Source organism: Trichomonas vaginalis, chromosome II, assembly GCF_026262505.1.
Source record: "Trichomonas vaginalis G3 chromosome II, whole genome shotgun sequence".
In the NCBI taxonomy this organism is placed as follows: domain Eukaryota; phylum Parabasalia; order Trichomonadida; family Trichomonadidae; genus Trichomonas; species Trichomonas vaginalis.
In genome coordinates this window covers 24,153,273-24,172,508 of record NC_067204.1, presented here as the reverse complement: position 1 = coordinate 24,172,508, position 19,236 = coordinate 24,153,273, and the positions used below count along the sequence as shown (strand labels likewise).

The 19,236-nt window shown below is 31.8% G+C and overlaps 10 protein-coding genes across 10 annotated transcripts, besides 2 other annotated features; 7 read left to right on the top strand and 3 right to left on the bottom strand.

Annotated features, from left to right (window-relative positions):
* Positions 1-171: 171 nt before the first annotated feature.
* TVAGG3_0600680 (mannose-1-phosphate guanylyltransferase protein) lies at positions 172-1,649 on the bottom strand (the record flags this gene model as incomplete). The annotated part of the gene is made up of 1 exon (XM_001580713.2): positions 442-1,371. The coding sequence occupies one exon, from the start codon at positions 1,369-1,371 to the stop codon at positions 442-444; it is 930 nt and encodes a 309-aa protein (XP_001580763.2).
* Positions 1,650-1,756: 107 nt separating this feature from the next.
* TVAGG3_0600670 (ATPase activity, coupled to transmembrane movement of substances) lies at positions 1,757-4,123 on the top strand (the record flags this gene model as incomplete). Its single annotated transcript, XM_001580714.1, has 1 exon — positions 1,757-4,111. The coding sequence occupies one exon, from the start codon at positions 1,757-1,759 to the stop codon at positions 4,109-4,111; it is 2,355 nt and encodes a 784-aa protein (XP_001580764.1).
* A 64-nt stretch (positions 4,124-4,187) lies between these two features.
* Positions 4,188-4,257: a mobile genetic element.
* A 2,348-nt stretch (positions 4,258-6,605) lies between these two features.
* Positions 6,606-9,262, top strand: TVAGG3_0600650 (A-type inclusion protein-related family; the record flags this gene model as incomplete). Its single annotated transcript, XM_001580715.1, has 1 exon — positions 6,612-9,188. One exon carries the CDS (start codon positions 6,612-6,614, stop codon positions 9,186-9,188), a length of 2,577 nt encoding a protein of 858 aa, XP_001580765.1.
* Positions 9,263-9,573: 311 nt separating this feature from the next.
* Positions 9,574-10,479, top strand: TVAGG3_0600640 (uncharacterized protein; the record flags this gene model as incomplete). The annotated part of the gene is made up of 1 exon (XM_001580716.1): positions 9,574-10,479. One exon carries the CDS (start codon positions 9,574-9,576, stop codon positions 10,477-10,479), a length of 906 nt encoding a protein of 301 aa, XP_001580766.1.
* Positions 10,480-10,615: 136 nt separating this feature from the next.
* TVAGG3_0600630 (glycerophosphocholine phosphodiesterase protein) lies at positions 10,616-11,822 on the bottom strand (the record flags this gene model as incomplete). The annotated part of the gene is made up of 1 exon (XM_001580717.2): positions 10,632-11,822. The coding sequence occupies one exon, from the start codon at positions 11,820-11,822 to the stop codon at positions 10,632-10,634; it is 1,191 nt and encodes a 396-aa protein (XP_001580767.1).
* A 553-nt stretch (positions 11,823-12,375) lies between these two features.
* On the top strand, positions 12,376-13,626 carry TVAGG3_0600620 (Ankyrin repeat family; the record flags this gene model as incomplete). The annotated part of the gene is made up of 1 exon (XM_001580718.1): positions 12,376-13,626. One exon carries the CDS (start codon positions 12,376-12,378, stop codon positions 13,624-13,626), a length of 1,251 nt encoding a protein of 416 aa, XP_001580768.1.
* Positions 13,627-14,728: 1,102 nt separating this feature from the next.
* Positions 14,729-14,944, bottom strand: TVAGG3_0600610 (uncharacterized protein; the record flags this gene model as incomplete). The annotated part of the gene is made up of 1 exon (XM_051239760.1): positions 14,729-14,944. The coding sequence occupies one exon, from the start codon at positions 14,942-14,944 to the stop codon at positions 14,729-14,731; it is 216 nt and encodes a 71-aa protein (XP_051097584.1).
* Positions 14,945-15,308: 364 nt separating this feature from the next.
* Positions 15,309-15,757, top strand: TVAGG3_0600600 (uncharacterized protein; the record flags this gene model as incomplete). The annotated part of the gene is made up of 1 exon (XM_051239759.1): positions 15,309-15,757. A coding segment is annotated over one exon (449 nt), but the record flags the coding sequence as incomplete, so codon positions are not given.
* A 1,176-nt stretch (positions 15,758-16,933) lies between these two features.
* Positions 16,934-19,236: part of a mobile genetic element that runs on past the window's edge.
* Positions 17,913-18,446, top strand: TVAGG3_0600590 (uncharacterized protein; the record flags this gene model as incomplete). The annotated part of the gene is made up of 1 exon (XM_051239758.1): positions 17,913-18,446. The coding sequence occupies one exon, from the start codon at positions 17,913-17,915 to the stop codon at positions 18,444-18,446; it is 534 nt and encodes a 177-aa protein (XP_051097582.1).
* Positions 18,480-18,968, top strand: TVAGG3_0600580 (uncharacterized protein; the record flags this gene model as incomplete). The annotated part of the gene is made up of 1 exon (XM_051239757.1): positions 18,480-18,968. The coding sequence occupies one exon, from the start codon at positions 18,480-18,482 to the stop codon at positions 18,966-18,968; it is 489 nt and encodes a 162-aa protein (XP_051097581.1).

The following is a 19,236-nucleotide window of genomic DNA, read 5'->3' as shown; positions in this document are numbered from 1 at the left end:
ATTAGGGGGTACATTAATCGTTTTGACGCATTATTTGCACTTGAGTTTGTTAGATGTGATGAGTTATATTATATTCATTCTCATCATTTTAATATCAAAAATCAATTATAATCGAAAAACAGTAAGCTAAGCTAAAGAATTTTTTTATTTGAAGATAAAAGATGAGACATCCTTAGTTGTAAAATGAAATCAATTTATGAGATCCTATTGTTGATGAACATATCAGCATTCTTCAATGAAACTATGCTAACAATAATCACCAGGATAACGCCTCAGTTTTTATGCTCATAATTAATTTTAAAACTTGTACTCATATGATAGTAAAATGTGCACTACCTTTTGATTGATCGATTTTGGATCATCTTAATAGCATTAACTCACAGATGTAATAGTAAATAAATAATCTATATTAAATAGTAATATTTTATAATTTTATTTTATTTAGATCATAACTGATTTAGGCTTACTGTTCTTATCAACAGTTATGTATGGGCAAACTATCATACTACTAACCTTAGTTTCATCCTTAATTGTGCATCCTCGACCAGTAACTGTCGTCTCTGTAACAGAAACGTTGTTTCCGATCTTGTTGCGCCATCCGATGATGGAGTTCTGTATTGTTGTGTTCTCGCCGATCACTGTTCCCTCAAGAATTACGCATCTGTCGAGTTTTGAGCCTTTTCCGATTGTAACGTGTGGGCCAATAACAACGTCGTCGCCAATGTGTACTCCTTCGGCGATTGTAGATGTTTCGTCGATGAATGACTGTATTTTGAGAGTTTCTTTTGCTAAAGGAATTGCTTCAAGGAAAGCCTGTGGAGTACCGATATCCATCCAATGTCCTTGAAGTTTCATGACGTGGAGTTGCTTTCTTGAGGCGATTTCTGGGAAAATTTCGCGTTCAATTGAGCAGAACTTTTCAGGGATCAAATCGACTACGGATGGCTCTAATATGTAATGACCAGCATTAATAGCAACGTTCTTGTTGTTTTCTGTTGGTTTTTCGCGGAATCCGGTGACAACTCCTTCTGCGTCTGAATCAATGACACCGTAACGTGATCCATCTTCAACATTGATGCTCATGATTGTAGCTTCGCCATCGTGATTCATGTGGTACTTTAATAAATCTGTGAATGGATAAATAGACATAATATCTGAGTTTAACATGAAGAATCTATGTCCTTTCAAGTGCTTTCTAGCAAGAGCGATTGGTCCTGCAGTTCCTAATGGTTCAATTTCGATGGATGGGATAACTTCAATTCCTGGGTGAGCTTGTTGGTAACTTTCGATGAATCTCTTAAGATCATCTTGGAGTTCGGCAAGAGCAAGAATGATCTTCTTGCAGTTTGCTGCAACTAACGCGTCAAGCATGAATTCGCACATGTGTTTGTTGCAAAACTCAACTAATGGCTTAGAACATGTGAAAGTAAGCGGTCTGAGACGTGTTCCAAAACCACCAACTAAAACAAGTGCTGCAAGTGGAAGATCCTGTTTAGGCATCCGAAAGAAAAAGTGTAGTTTTTTATCTCAATTATTTGACAAATAGAAAATTCAGAAGTCTAACCGATTGGAAAATTTATAATTCTTGACATGTATATCTGTTTTATGTTAACATTTAAATTATATTTGTTTTCGGCAATATGAAAAAGTGACGCTCAACCTCATATGACCTTTTATCCTATTGTTATAAACAGCTCGCTTTATAGCTCTTATTTTAATCGAGATTTTTGTCGAAATAGTACATTTTTTTTAACAGATGCCTCCAAAGAGGGAGAAAAAGAAAAAATCAAACTATACTAAGATGGGGAAACCCGATAAAACAGCAAACTTGGAACCCCAGGACCAAATTCCTGACCAAAAGTCGTTTTTTTATTCGATTCCAAATCCGAAATTTATCACTTCTTTTTTGGCACTCTTAAAGAAGAATTTAATTGTTCGTAGACGCACATCATCCACATTTGTCACTATGTTTTTAGTTCCTTTCTTTATTTTGCCACTAACAAATATAGATTTGGATGAAAAACCATCATTTAGCGATATTAGGCGTCCAGTTGCCCAAGATTATTATTCAGCTGTTAATAATATATCAATGTCTCTTGAAAAAAGGTCAAAAAACGCGTTCGGACTTGCTCCTAACACAAAAGAAGTTAAATCGATGTTTAATAACTTTCAAATTAAACCACATTATTACAATTCAACATATTTCATGGTAAATGCATTCTATAAATACGATACAGCCGCCGGATATTATTTTTGGAATTCCAAAGCGCCTGATTTCTGTATAAACCCAGAAGTAGCTGTAGCAACAAAAGACTTCAAAGATAACTCAGTAGAATCAATGATAGTTGTTCTTTACGAAAGAATTTCAAGTTTTTGTAATTTCACAACGAATGTCATCTTCCATCACAAACAATATGCCGGGAAAGTCATCGATTACAAGTTTACAGCAGATAATATCATCGCAACTTACATGATGCTTCCAATAATTTCACTTCTTGGTACAGAAGCCAGTTTTCTGATGAAAGATCGCGCAAATGGTTTTATTAACTCACTTTACCTTGGTGGCTGCAGCCGTTTCGTGTTTTGGTCAGCAACAATTGTCACATCAATTATTTGTTGCCTTCCAGCATGTTTAATCATGTCATTTTACCTTACATCCGAAAGTATTCTCATTGATTCAGATATGTCCGTAATTTTCGTATTCTTTTTCTTATTTTCAATTTCGAGCACTTTTTCAGTATTTTTATTGAGTTTAGCAGTCAACAATGATGAAAGCCAAAGGAGTGTGAAGCTCCCGATGACTGTAGTATCAATGCTTTTCTCAATTGTCAGTGGATTTTTGAAGACAAATCAATCCGAGTTTTTCATCACAGTTTTGACATTATTTTTCCCTCAAATCGCATATACGCAAGGATTAACCAGCGTTTTCGCGTCTTACAGGTACCAGGGACCAGTAACATGGAATAATTTTTATAGTGGTGATAATTATGCGATGACGCATAACGCAATATTGTTAGTATACTCAAACATATTCTATGCGATGTTATTTTTTATAATTATTTTGTATCAAGAAACTCATTTCGTTCCTGATCGTATTAAAGCGTTGTTGACGAGCCATCCTCGTGACTACTTCAAGAATGACTCAATAGTACTCAAAGCGACAGGTCTTAGAAAGAATTACGGAGAAATTAAGGCATTAAACGGAGTAAACTTCGAATTAGAGCCTGGCGATGTTGTTGCCATTATTGGCCCTAACGGTAGTGGCAAGAGTACATTGATTGGAACGATGACGAACACATTAGTTGCAGATGACGGCAGAATTTCACTTTTCGGACATGATTCAACAGACGTTTATTCAGGATTTGAAGAGATCAAGCAATGCAGCGGTGTCTGTTTCCAAGGAAACACAATTGTCCCGGAGCTTTCCATTCGCGACCACTTGTCACTTTTTGGAACAATTCGTGGACTCACTCCTGAACAGATTATAGACAGAACAGACCTATTACTGTCATCCCTTCAGCTTACATCGATTGCCGAGATGCAATCCCTCAATCTTTCCGGTGGACAAAAGCGAAAACTTTGTATTGCGATCGCATTACTTTCGAAACCACCAATTATCGTGTTAGATGAACCTACAGCAGGTGTAGACTTCGAGGCAAGACAGAATATCTGGAAAGTTCTTGCTTCTCAGAAAGAATCTGTTTGTATGATTACATCACACGCTTTGGAAGAAAGTGAACAAGTCTGCAACAAAATATTTGTTATGTCGAAAGGAGAAATCAAAAAGAAAGGGTCTGCAACTGAATTGAGATCGATATTTAAATGTGGATATGTTTTGAGAGTTGTTAATGAAGAATATGATAAAGAAGGGTTCTTGGCAATGCTTAGATCTGTTATTGATGGTGTAACTATTGAGAAAAAGAAGAATAACACGTATCACATTCCAATTGTTGAAGATAAAATTGCAACATTCGTAAAAACTTTGGAATCAAGAATGAGAGAGTTTGGTGTTGATCAGTTCACTTTTACTATTGATGCACTTGAAGAAGTTCTACTTAGAATTGTTCAGGAGGAAGATCAGAATTCTAATATTAAAACACGCGGAAATTAAATAAAATAAAATATAGAGTTGAATAAAAAAAATATATAATGTTTTTATTTCTAAAATTTTAAAGTCTTTGTTTTTTAAAATCAAAATTGTTAATATTGGGTGGTTTCCATCGAAAGTTACCACTTGGTCGCACAGGGATTGACCTAGTTTCTTGAAGATTGGAGACTTCTGAGACTTTAAATTTGAAAATTTAAAGGTGCATTTATCACTTCCTGACACCTTCTCAAATTTCCTATTTAAGGTTTTATTTACGACTTTTCGTTTTGAGAGAGTTTCAGAAAGTGCCAAGCGCATGCTATAATATCGGTTGCGAAAATAGGCTGCTCATTATTTTTAAAATAGCATGGTACATATAAGAAATGAAAAATATTGATTTGATTCAGCTCCAGCTTAATTAATAAAATGGAAATGATAATATCAAATCAAACTAAGATATAGCATTTCTTTTACACTATCTCACATCAAATTATATACTGGATTTTTTATTTTGATTTGTGGAAAAAATTGAATAGTGGAAAAAAAAAGAATTGAATTTTGGGGAAAAAATGAATCGTGGAAATTGTACAAGTTACAGCATTGTGTAATTTTTTTTCATTTTCTATGGTACAAGTTACAGCATTGTGCAATGAAATAGAGCGTGTAGGTATTCTTAGAGAATGTGGTAAATTGAAGATTAAGATAAATGGACAAATAATCGAAACGTTGAAATCATCTGCGGTTTGTTTTTCAGGTTTAATTAAAGAAAAATGCATTTTTAATAAATTAATATCATTTATTGAATTAAATCTAAATATCAAGTGCAGTGATTCAATTAACATACTCAAAAAGTTCATAGACACTGGAATCCTAGAATTTGAAGAAGATGAAAATCATTACCATGATATATTTGAATTTGGCAAAGTATTTATGAATCAGCTTCTGATACAAATGTATATCAAACACGTCAAATCAGATAACTCGATCACTAATGAAAATGTATTTCGGAAATATGAAATTTCTGTTATTGAAAACGATTTCACAACACAAAATCGATGCATTGAATACATATCATCACACTTATATTGCCTGAATTACACTAATATTATCGAAAACACAGTTGAATTTGGATACGACTTTTGTGAAAAAATTTTGACATCTAAATCATTAAAAATCGAAAACGAAGATAAGCTATGTATGCTGCTACTCGAGATTTGTAAACGTGACAATAAATTCTTTGATTTATTTAGACATATTTCATTAGAATATTGTACTCCTCATATTATTGAAGAAATTTATAATTTTTCAGTTGAAAACTCATTCGAATCAATTCTTCTAAATATTTATAAAGACACATTGAAACAATATCATTCAAATATACGAAATAAAATTAAACTATCAAATAACTCTATTTCATCATTCGAAAAACCCATCACTAAACAAAAATTTGAAATTTCGAATATACCAATTAATGTCTTTGAATCTCATTTACCAGCTTCTAGAATAATTCAAATGGAATATTCATCATCGTCCACTCGCTGTGGACGAGTAACAGACATAAATTCATATTCAATTCATAAAGATTTCCATACAAAAACTGAAATTAATTCATGGATTAGAGCAGATCTCAAAGGATACAAAATAAAACCAACATCTTATATTTTGCTATCGACATATACTGATAATCGTCTTTTGAGATATTGGAGGTTAGAAGGTATAAAAGCTGATGGATCAACAGTTGTATTAGATACTAAAGATTATGCATTTCATTATAATGAAATCAAAGAATTTCCACTTCAAACAAACGACTATTTTATTGCATTCAAAATAATTCATACGGGAAAGAATCAAGATCCTGGCATTAATTATCCGTATTGCTTATGCATTCAAGTTTTTGATTTCAAAGGTGAATTAATAAAAATTTAGGAAAAATCTTCTTATTTATATATTTTGAAATCAGTTGAATAAGTGAGTAGTTTTTTTTGCTGCAGAATGAAGAGTGATTCCTCCATATTTTATAACTTTTATATTGTACTTCATTATATGGAATAAAGAAAAATCTCTAGAACACAAATATTTGTATTCCTTATGAGATTTTGATATCAATATTGATCTGGTGGACTCCAATCTTTTGGAATATAATGGAAATGATATTAATCATATATATGGAGTGTCAGGAAACCAATGCAGCAACTTGGTGCTCTGATGTTAATTTGAGATTTACCTACATTTTAAATAAATAAGGTATGAATTCAAACCTTTGTTTAGGTTAGAATATGCGAAGATAGGACAACTCAAAGGATGAGCATGGATATGTTCCACTTATTTGATATTCAAGTCTCAAAATCGTATAGTATATGCCAATGATAAAATGAGAAATAATTTGTTGAGTGAATTGCATAAATCGCCAATCTTTCAGTTGTAATAGTCTAATTTCGAGATTGTTGATGTCATTATGTGAATATACTTTGCTAATTTTGTTTTACATGTATAACTTGAGTGAAAAAATGTAAACGGTCTCAGAATGAGTACTTGTTCTTCTAATTGGAGTAATTCCCAAGGAAGCCATACAAAAGGCGACTTACTCCAGATCCAAGAAATGAAATTACAAAATGAGCACCTTCAAGCACGCATTGAACAGTTACAAAATTCGCTTGACACAACAAATTCTCAACTTCGTCAAGCACTTGAAACCGCATCAACAGTCAATCCACTTCACGAAGAGAATATAGCTCTGAAATTACAATTACGTGAAGCGACAGACAACTATACAAAAACGAAAAATAGTTTTATTTGCCAATTAGCCGAATTGAATCAGAAACTTGATGATGAGAAGTCAAAGAATGCAAAGGCAGTGGAAGAACAAGCAAAAGAAATCACTAAACTTAAAAATTATTCAAATAAAACGCAAAAAGAGAGAGATTTAGTAACAGATGAGTTAATCACATATAAGGAACAACTTGCTGATGCTACAACTAAAGTTCAAAAGCTTGTAAAGCATAAAGCTAAAGCCAGATCAATGATTGACATGTTATCAAACAAAATCGACCAATTAGAATCAGTTACAAACGAACTTTCTACAGAAAACGATAAACTCACCGCAGCCAAGCGTTCTCTCGAAACAGAAAATGCTCAATTAAAAGATCAAATTGAAAACCTCAAACAAAGCGATAAACATAATACAGATACATTGCATTATGCTCAAACTGAGAACAAGAACCTCTGTTCAGCTATTGAAAGCCTTCAAGAACAATTCGAAATCCAAAAAGATGACTTTACATCAATTGCTGAAGAACGCGATAGTCTTCTTCAAATAATAAAGAAACTCCATTCAGCTATCTGCTATTATGAAAATGAACTTGATTCATTGAAGCAACAAAACGCATTATTACAAGATAAATCAAAGAAAGCAGCTGTTAAGCCACAACTCTTTTCAGATCAATTCGATATTACTCAGATTACATTCCCATTCGATGACGATCTCAAGAAACAGATCAATACAATTATTGGTTTTGATCATTTCCAGCCAATGCAAAAGCTTCAGTTAATCATCAATGAAATAACCAAATCATTAAATAACCTCCAGCAGAAAGCCAAAGAATCAACACAAAACGCAGAAACTTTTGAAAATGATAATAAAATCTTGAAAGAAAACTACAACAAGTCAAATATTCTCTTATCAACATTAGCTAGAGAATGGAAGAACCTCGAATGCAACGAAGAAAAGATCGATGCTATTGAATTTTGCGAAAATGATAAGAATTTCTTAGAATTTTTGGCTGAAGAGATTCCAAAGATCAAAGAACTTCCAGAAGATGCACAGAATCTCTTGGCGGAAGAATCGGCCAACTTAAGGCACGAAATTCTTGAAAATCTCTCAAAGAAAGATAAAGTTTATGCAAACTTAGTTTCTGTTGTCTTTTTAGATAACCAGAGGCTCAGAAAGCAACTTGAAAAGGTTCTTGCATCATGCAACAAGAAGGAACAACTCATGCAGACCCTTGAATCCGTTGGTGTCGAAGATGTTTACGATTTACCCGAAATCATCAAAGAATTACAAAGTCAAATCGACCATCTCAAGGACACAAGAAGAGAATTACATGTTGCATTGGTTGAAGCAAGGAATGCACTCAAGGAAAGAGTCACAAATGATGAACAAATGCAAAATCAACTGAATGAAAACAAACAAAAACTTTCTGAGTTATATGCTGAAAACCAACGTCTCAAATGCGAATTCGAGAGATTACATAACAACACAAGTATTACAATGCCAATAATTCCACAGACACCAACAACAAAACCTGTTCAAATTGAACCTAAATATGTCAAAGAAGAAAATGATGATGATGAACTTAAACTGACATTAAAGAACTTGCATGACACAATCAAGAGCAAGACAGAGGAAATAGAGAAGCTTAAGAAGACACTTAAGGAGTTAACAGAAGAAGCAAACTTGGCTAAAGATGATTTCAAGAGACATTTGAAGAGAAAAGAAAATGAAATCCAAAATTTGGAAATGTGTTTACAAAAAGTTACCGAAAACTTGCAAAAATCAAAGAAGAAACTGAAAATTGAGAAGCAGAAGATCTATAATGAACATCAGAATGAAGTTAACCAGATAGTCATGAACTTCGAAAAGGCAAAACAAGAACTCAATCAAAGTTTGACAGAAAACAAAGAAAAAGTTGAAAAATTGAGTAGTGCCAATTCTAAGATTCAAAATGATTTGCAGGCAAAACAAGACGAATCTAAGTCCCTCAAAGATGAGAACAATTCGTTGATCACTAAGGTCCAAAACCTTGAAAACAAGTTGCAATTAATGAACGACCAAATTGCAAAAGAACAAAAACAAAACCAAGCAAATACAACAGTTAAACTCCTCAACCAAGAGAATTTACATCAAAAGGAAACAAAGGAGTTGAGAATGAAGTACGAATCAGAAAAGAAGAGAATGATGGACTTCATTACTTCTCATCTCGGAAGCCTTTACGGAATTATTGATTTCGATTATGATGAAAATAGCATTTCACAACTCTTTATTAAGATCCAGAATGATCTTAACAAACTTAAGTATTTCCAAGACCAAGCAACTAAGCTTTAACATAATTTCATAATTTATTTTTTTAATTGTTTTATTTTTATCTTGACATTTACTAAAACTTTATATCATTATCATTTGTTTCATTTGAAACATTGCAATATTCTGTAATATGGATAATATAAAATAAGAATTTTATATTTTGCTATGGGATGCTTTCTTTTGATATAAAAATGTCTAGAATTAACCACTCCTTATTTGGATAGGGAATACATGGATTATTAATTTTACGAGCGTGATTTCATAAAAAAAAATATTTTTTCTGCCCTGCGCAAAATTTTGAGTGATCTAACGTACTATGAATAATTATTACCAACACAAATCTTGTCCGAATTCCAGTAAGATTTGACAATTATTGTTTTTATATAAATGTCACTTTTTATTATTCATGAAATATTTAGACGATTTAAAGAGTGAATTGGATTACTTCATGAAAGAAGAATCGAGGGACAGAGATAAGATGATCGAGATCATCCGAAAAGATCTCATTGGAATGCTTAAAAATTCAGAAAATTTCTCCTCATTAACAGAAAAAATCCAGCTTAAAAAGACGAAAATTCAGTACAGAACAATGATGTGGAATATTCTTCTAGGACTCGGCAAAATTGATGAACATGATGCTGATAAATATATAACTGCTTACCACTACCTTTCTAATTCAGACCAAAGAAAGCTTCTTGAAGAATTACAAAGAATCAGCAAGGCTCAAAAGGAGCAGAAAAACAAAACGGACTTTCAATCATATTGTTCGTTTTTGGTGCTTTTCTCAGGCTTTCTTTCTCACTCTGGAGCTACATATCCTCTTCATCAGCCTTTGCTTACTTTTGGCCAAATTTTGCTTCAGAACTACTCTTATCCACTAGCATTTTTCTCATTTAAGCAGTTTGTAGAATACTATGCCCCTCATTGCTATCCCAAGAAAGGTGGCAAAAATGACGACAAAGAAGCACCAAAATTGGCTGTCCAAATCGCCTACGAATACGAACCACAATTAGTAGCAAAATTTAAGCGCCACAATCCCGAGTACAGTTTTTCATTTAATCATGTTAATTCATTCTTCACCCAAATGAAGCCAGTTGATCAAGTTTCAATAATTTTTGATTTTATTTTTGCCTTTGGAGCATTCATGGTTATATTTATCGAAGCTGGATGGCTTTATATTAACAGCGACATCAAAGATAATACAGAAGCTTACAATTTGCCTGATGCGGCAGCTGTTATCAAGAAAGGCATTGAAATTCTCAAGAAGACAAAGCCCGAATTGATTGAAAAGGCACAATCATTCTACAAATAGATTTTTTTCAACTCGAAATTTACTTATAAATATGAAAAATTGTTAGATTAAAATTTAATGATTGAAAACTTACTTAATTTTTTAATCTAAAATAGAATGATGTATCCTATTTTTTTCATTTTTTTTTATATGATATAAGAAAGAAAAATTAGTTATTTATGTGCAGCATCGTATTCATCAATAACTCTTCTGCATTGTTCCATTGTATCTGTGCAAATTCCTGTAAGACCTAAGTCGAGTTGTTGATTGATTGCTTCAACTGTGTTATTTGGCTTTCCGTAGGTTGAAACTTGGAATCCCATGTTGATGAGCTCAGTTGCAAGCTTTGGTTCTTTCAATAGATGTTCGCTATCGAGAACGAAACCATTGATTCCGAGTTCTTTATGGAGAGGAGCAAAGGAACGGACTTTAAGGAGGAACTTTTCAAATGTCTCGTCTTTTTCGACTGTCATTAATTGGTATACTGGCCACCTAGATTGCTTTGTAGCGAGCATAACAACAACTAATGGGCAAAATGCAGAGAAGAAGAGCTCGCGATCACCAACATAAGCATTCATTTCATCAATAACACGTTGGAGGAAGTGGTTTCTCTCAGCATATGGGATCTTGTCTCTGAATAATTTTGAGAAAGGATATTTGATCTCAATATCTAAAACTAAGTCCTTAGGAAGATCAGTCATGAGTTCTTTGAATGTTGGACGCTCGCATTTGTAATCTGTCGTTAATCCTGACTCACGATGAATCTTTGTATTAAGTTGCTGCCATGCATAAAGGATTTTACCTTCCTCAACGGAGTTGGGCTTTATTCCTTCGATTGGCTCTTTGACTTCAAGTGTAAAATCATGGAAAATAACAGGTGTCTCATCATCTACGAGTTGAACATCGAATTCGACAACATCAGCCTTCCTTTCATAAGCTTTCATGAATCCTGGCATTGTGTTTTCGAGGAATTCCTTTGCAACGACGTTAGCACCAGAACCTCTGTGTCCGATTGCAATATGCTTTGGCAAATGTAGTTCAACTTTGCCAGTTGGTGGATTCTGAAGTGGGAATGAGACAGCACAGATTAAAGTGATTGTTAATTCTGCATTTTCTTTACAAGCAAGTGTAATAATTTTGTATTTTGGTGCAGAAATCATGTCATACTTAAATTCAAATGTTCCAACTTTCTTATCTTCTTTGAAAGCATCGAATTCGAAGTTAAAATCCTTTTCAGGATTTTCTGTTTTGCCATAAATGACGAGCATTTGTGTATCACTATAAAGGTTGACAGCACCACCCTTCCTGCTCTTAATTGTGAAGTCTCCAACGCGATGATCCTCGTATCCGATGAGAACGATCATTATTTCTGTTCTTTAAACGATGGAGAAAAAAAAATTCAATCTAATCGTTCAAATCTTAAAATTTCAATATGGGTGCGACACGCCGATAGAATCAAAAACTTTTGTTTACCAATATCTTTTCTTTCTTGAAGTAATCAAACTTTAGCTCGAACTAATATACATTAATTACGATATGTGAACCAATGTAATCCGTTAGAAAAGTTACTTTTGAAAGTTTTCAAAAATTTCCAACATTATCATAGTGTGATCGGTCAGAACCCTAAAAGAACCATCACACATATTTTACCATTGTAGTTGACTTCTATTATCTAATTTAATTCTGGAAGTCGAATCACTGACAGTAATGAAAATTTTTTTTAGTCTTTTCAATTCTACATCTCTTGTTAATACAAATAAAGCTTGATTTTGTTTCTTTACAAAAATTGAATGAATGAATTTGTGGCAAAAATTATAATAGCTTACTTGTTATAATAAATTCACTATATTGTCTTTTTGACTTCAAAAACAACTTTTGTAAATTTATCAAATTTCCACTGGAATACTCATGTTTTTAATGCATCAACAGCCGCATAGACTCAAAGGATTTCTTAAAGATATCGTCCTATCAGATGAACTTATTGATTTGGAACAAATTATGAATCAAATTCATCATTTAAACTCAGAAAATATCGAAAATGTTTGCAATGATATAAAAAACCATATTACCTGCTACCCATTTCACAATGAAATCATCAACAATGTAATTTCAAACCTTTTAAAACCAGAAAGACCAAATAAATATCTATATCAAAATTTAAGATCAATGTTGAAAGGTAAAGTACGCAATGATAAAGATGATGATTTCTTAGTATACGATCGGGACTCTTGTACAATTGATGAATTTGTAATTAGAAAATCAAATATAGACGAATTTATTGAAATTTTCTCGAATTGCAATCCATCAGATTATGAATTAAATACATATCTTTTGTTTGCAGCAAAATACGGAAAAGTTCACACATTCAAATTTTTATTATTAAATGGTGCAAGAATAACAAGCACTATTACATATGATGCTATATTCGGTCAAAATTTTGAAATAATACATGAATGCTTTATTAATGGTTGTAAATTTGAAAATGAATTTGAATTAGCTTTATCTATACACAATAATGTAATTGCCGATTGGATACTTTCAAACTTTAATCCTCGACTTTGCACTATTGATTTTGCTTATATTGCTGGAAATATTAGAGGAATAATTTTTTTATTAAAAAATGGAGCAAAAATGCAACTTAGAAGTGGTCTCTCACTATTAAATGCATATTTTGAAAAAACTCATCCATTTGTGACGTCTTTGATAAATAGTTTGTTAGAAAATTTATGTAGCTTAAACAAACATGATGCATCAAAAATGTTATATTATTTATCCTTGGCTAGTGGTCGTACTTATAAATATGAACATGGAGTAGATGATACATTTAAAAAAATACTCAGATCTGGCGCCGACCCTAATTATTTTGATGAAGATGGCAAATATTCGTTTGTTCATATAGCAGTTAATTATAACAATCTTGACTTATTAAAGTTATTTTTAAATTGTGGTTCATATATTGAATTACAAACAGGGTATATCGATGAAAACCACTGTAATATGACCCCATTAGGTCTTGCATGCAAAAATGGTTCTTTAGAAATTGTTAAATATTTAATCGAGAAGGGTGCAAACCTTTTTCATTTTGCATGGCATTCTAACATTCTTGATTTAGCTATGGAATCAAGAAATCAAGAAGTAATTGGGCTTATAAGAAGCTTATATAAGTAGTAGTATAGGATGGGTTTTGTGACTTTTTTTGTAAATGTAAGAATTCATACAATATCGAGCGATTTTGTATCATTTTTTTTAACATATGAAGTAAAAAATGTATGATTCTTACGGTTTTTATTCTTACGTTTTTGAATAAATCAAGATTTAAAAAATTTTCAAAATTGTAAGACATTTACACTCAGCCCATACATAATGAAATAAAAAATAATTTTTTTAAAAAAATAAACCATTAAAAAATTAACATTAATTTTAAAATAATTTATTTCATCATTTATAAAAGAAGCTATATATAGATGATGTCAGATATTCCGCGATTAATTAAACATTGTTTAAATCCTGAATGGAATCAATGAAGTCATAATCAAAGACCTCATAAACGAGTAAAAGAAATTAGAAACTAATGATTATTTGAATTTATGAAATCAATTATTTGATTCATTCTTTCTTCAATCTCTTCTATTCTTTTTGTTAAATCATCAATTTTCATTAATGAGGTGATTCTTGATTGAGGAATAGATTTCAAACTAACCACTCCTTTTATTTTTGAAATTTTGAATCCATCAACTTTAAACATTTTATTCAATTTACACGTTGTCAATTCTTCAAATAATTTTTTATTATTAGCATAATAGTCATTAAATTCTTCAACAGATGAAAAAATTTTTATTTCAGTAATTGGTTTAACAACGTTTATTTTTTGTTGAACATTTTCACTTTCATTTATTTCTTCCTCCTCTGTTTCATTTATTTTTAAAATCGGTTTCATTTAACATTAAATAAAAATTAGAATATAAGTGATGAAAATGAATTTTTTAATTAATATTAAATCAGAAATGGCGGCAGGATTCTTTAAAAAATTATGGGATGGAATTAAGAAAGCTGCGGGTTGGGTTCATAAAAAGATTATTAAACCCATTGCAAACTTTTTGGCACCAGTAGCGAAAACGGCAGGAACTATCATAGGTGGAGTATTAGGTACTAAAGCAGGTAATCCGGCGATGGGAGCACAAGCAGGTAACGCAATTGGTGGAATAGCTGAAGGAATACTTAATAAAATAGGAGGTAGATAGTGGAAAAATAAATTATTTTAAAATTATTTTTATCTTAGTATCGGTTGTAGTCTTTGATAAACTTTTTCTCCTTTATTTAAAACTTCTCTTATTGGGGCAGCTTTTGGCGTTATTGATTCAGCAACGTCACTAATTGCTTCTTTATTCTTAAATATCCAATTTGCCCCCTTCTTCAATGTTTCCCAAACTTTACTCGCTCCTCTTTTTACTCTATCCCACAGTTTCTTAAATATACCTGCAGCCATAGTTGATTATTTCATTAAAATTAAAAATTCATTTCCATCTTTTAATTTTGATTTTTTTATTTATTAATAAATGACGACTAACTATTTAGTGCCAAACACCAAACCAATTAATGGAAATGTGTTTCATTCATTCGAAAAGATAAATGAAATATTCGCAAAGAATGACGGTAGAAGATATTATAGAGAACTTGAAAGTTCATGCTATGACTCTGATGCTCCATATTTTGATGATAAACAAACTCATTTAAGAATTACAAATCCGGCTCATGATGTGAACCAATTAGGTGACACATATATTAAACGCAAAGTTAAAGCAACTCTAGTTTCAAATAAAGCTTTCACATGTGATGCCGCTTTTAAATGCATGCGTTTATTCGTTGGTTACAAATCATCAAATCAAAGCTTTAAACAATTAGAAGTAGAAACCGAAAGAGGTGATGCCGGTTATCTTCAGATGGATTGCGCCCGTGAATCTTTCGCATTTGCAACATATAAACCAAAATCAGAAAGGAAAGTTAAAAAGTTTGTTCATTCGTTATATAATAATGTTCAAAAATATGATAACTCAGTATGTGGTAAATATATTGACCCTTCAGAAGTTTTCAAGAGAGCAAATGAAGAAGTTGATGTCACTTTTGATATGATTATTCCGGTAAATGATTTGTTAGCATTTCAGGCGTTCGATGATTATCCTAAATCATTTGGTGATATCATTCTTAAATATTATGTTTTCAGGGATACTTTAGTATTTTGTCAGGTTGACCCGTTAAGAGTTGCTGATTTACAAAATTACGTTTATGAAAAGATAACTGATGAAAATTATGAAAAGATTATGAATCATGTTTATAAATATGATCGCAAATTCCAACAAATCGGACTTCCTGCCAAATTAATTACAAGCTTAGCCGCTACATCTGCTGACGCAACAGTTGATGACGTTATTATTTCATGCACAAAGATGGAAGTTTTAGAGGATAAATGCATTACACCAGGATACGGTTTAATTGAAGAATCAGTTAAAGCAATACCACGTTTATTCAGTAAGGAAGATCCATTCATGATTCCAGCTCAACATATTGACGTTCGTTCACTAAATGGAGGTTGCATCACTCCTGAAGGTATTAGCTCAGATTTCTCATACGCTCTTCATAATGTTACAGATGTTGTGTTAACATTTCCGAAGAATACAATGCAAAGAACAGTTTTAGAAAATCCAATGCTTCGAGGTCTTCAGGTCACTATAGATTCCAGAAACTTCCCCGATCAAGCGATGACCACAGTGGGTGACATATTCTTTACACGTATGCTTCAAGCTTCTGATTTAGATGGAGTGAATGAATGCACGGAAGAATACGAGGACTCATTAACTAGACCATTGAATGCAGATGATGGCGCGCCATTAGCTAGAACATGGAAAGACCAAACTTCATTCTTATGCACTATTCCAGTTCAACGTGATGGAGCGGGTATATTCTTTGATGGATTAGAAACTTTCAACTCACAAGTTACAGTACAAGTGAAAGCTTATCCAATCATTCAGGGTGAAAATGACACTTACTGTTCAAAGGTGACAAATCCTCCTCAGGTTTGGTTTACTAGGACTACATATTGGACATGGACACCGGACGAAGGTTTGAAATATCATCCAACAGGTACACCACCACAGTATAGAAGTTCATATGATGAAATATTGATGAATAGAAATGTTTAAAATTATAAATTTATTTTTGATTAAATGGATTTAAATTCATCCACCCCTTATGAAGAATTAGCAGGAGTATATAATACATACGTAGATGATATGATTAATGAAGCATTGAGTGATAATAAAAATGCTCTATCTAAGGAAAAATTAATGAAAATTCCATATTCTGAATGTTACTTAAATTCAATCACTGCAGCAATTGGTAAACAAAATAAAGGTAAAACATTAACGATATTAAAACAAATTATCATTATTGCTAACACTTCCCCCATTCACATGTGTTAATTTATATCAACCGTTCAGGTTCACCTTCAGATGATACATTTGAATCTTTAAAGCATTTAATCAAAATTCCAATTATTTATTTATCACAAGAAGAAGCAGAAGATTATTTAAAAAACTTTTTAATGTATAAAGAATTATATAATACAATCAAGAAGCAAGGATTAGAGGATAAAATTATTGATAAACAACGGGATGAATTATTTGAAACACTTTCTATTTCAAATTTTGATAGAGAATTTTTGCATTCACTCATTTTTCTAGATGATGCAGTGAAATCAAAACTAATAACAAATGCGAAATCATATTTTAATCAGTTATTAACTCAATGTCGACACATTCAGTGTTCATTCTTTATGGCTGTTCAATATTTCAAAGCATTAAGCACAAACATTAAATCAAATCTATCAACACTTTTCATTTTCAGTGGGTTTAGTCGTCAACAGTTGAACGTTATGCTTTATCAAGTGAATTTACCAATGAGCATTAATGAACTTTACACACAATATCAGCAATTAGGTGAACATGGGAAAATAATAGTTGATTTAAATAAAGGAGGTGTTAAATTTGATTAACTTTTTATAATTAATTTTTATTTTTTATTTATAATTAAACATGACAGAAATAGCAAATCTTCTACAGGTTCCATTAAAACAAGGGACAAACAAAAAGGGTGCATATAATAGAACTATGAAAGTTCCTGATGGAATGAAAGAATTAGTTCATATTGTTGCTGGTCTTCAAAAAGATGTTAAACAAATGAGAAACGTTTTAACATTACCAGAAGCTCAAGCATATGCCAAACGTCAAGGTCCAAATTGGGAAGCACACGAAGCAGACATTACGGGTCCAAATGGAAAACCTGATGGTATAAATGAAGTTTTCGTTACTGATGGTCAAGGTAATATTAAAGTCATAAATGGTTATAAATTAACTATATCTGATTATCCTAAACGTAAAGCATATAATGAACGTTATCCTATGCAATTTGATGAAAATGGAAAAGCTGTTAAACAATACATTGGAGAAGGTGAAAATGGTCCAATTAATTCATACCGTCATAATCCATATTCTTATTTCAATGAAGAATTAAATGCTATTGAAGAGGGACCGGATGGATTACCACGATATTCTAACCAGTTTGATGGTCAATATGCAAATATTAGACCTGAAATTTCAGCTAAGAAATTCTTTAAAGTTGCTTTATTCGATCCAGTTTTCGCAAATGTTAAAGATGAACTTAAACATCAATTCCAACCAATTATAGTAGCAAGAATTGCATCAGGTGCTTTATCTCAAGCATTCAAAGATTTAATTAAGAAACCATTATATCAGCAACGAGGTTTAACTTATGATTTAGTTAAGGAATCAGATAAAAGAAAATTTGAGAAATCAGATGATTATAAGAATGCAATTAATGAATATATTCGGTCTATTAATTTCGATGAAACAGCTAAAAATCAACTTCATGAACAAATACAGGGAATAATAGATTCAAAAGTTCCAGTAAAATAAAAGTTTAAATATATTTTTTTTATTCGATTATAAATGAGAAGACGTTTCACTAGTCAAAAGAACACTAACGCAAAAGCAGAGATTACGGTTGGTTATAACGTAAATGATGATAAATCACGAATTATTCAAAATGTTAAAGTTAATGTTAGCCCTGAATTAACAAGGTCAGCAACTCAACCAAATTTATTAACTCGTGACTTACCGAAGAATGAGGAGAATGAAGAAAACCATGAGAATGGAGACCCAATCATTTTATCTGAACCCAGTAAAGAACCTGTTGAAATTCCCACTTATCCAACATACCCCCCACCTCTTTCATCAAACATCGAGAACCCATATAAAATAGATATTAATTCTGAATTAATGAAAATTTACCGTGATATAATAATTAATAATTATGATTCAATAATAAATTTAATTGACCAATCCGGTTTAATTATTTTACCTTATGAATCATTAATTCACATTATCGCCATTCTTTTGATGTTCAAGATTCAGACGTTAAGATTCAATTTTTCATAGATGATGAGGTTTCATGCTGCGGAACAGTTGCAAAAATAAATCCTATAAAGGATATTAGCACAATTAAGATAACAAAGAATGGAACAACAACTGAACTTCATTTAACATATAATGATATTTATAATAAAATAGTTGATGAATATAAAATATCACTTGAAAAATTCTTTGTTAAGGCTATTTAATATTCAAGCATTAACATTATCGAATAATAATCCTTTGAATCATAATCAATAATAATTGACCTTTCACCAGTTTCTATCGTTTGTTT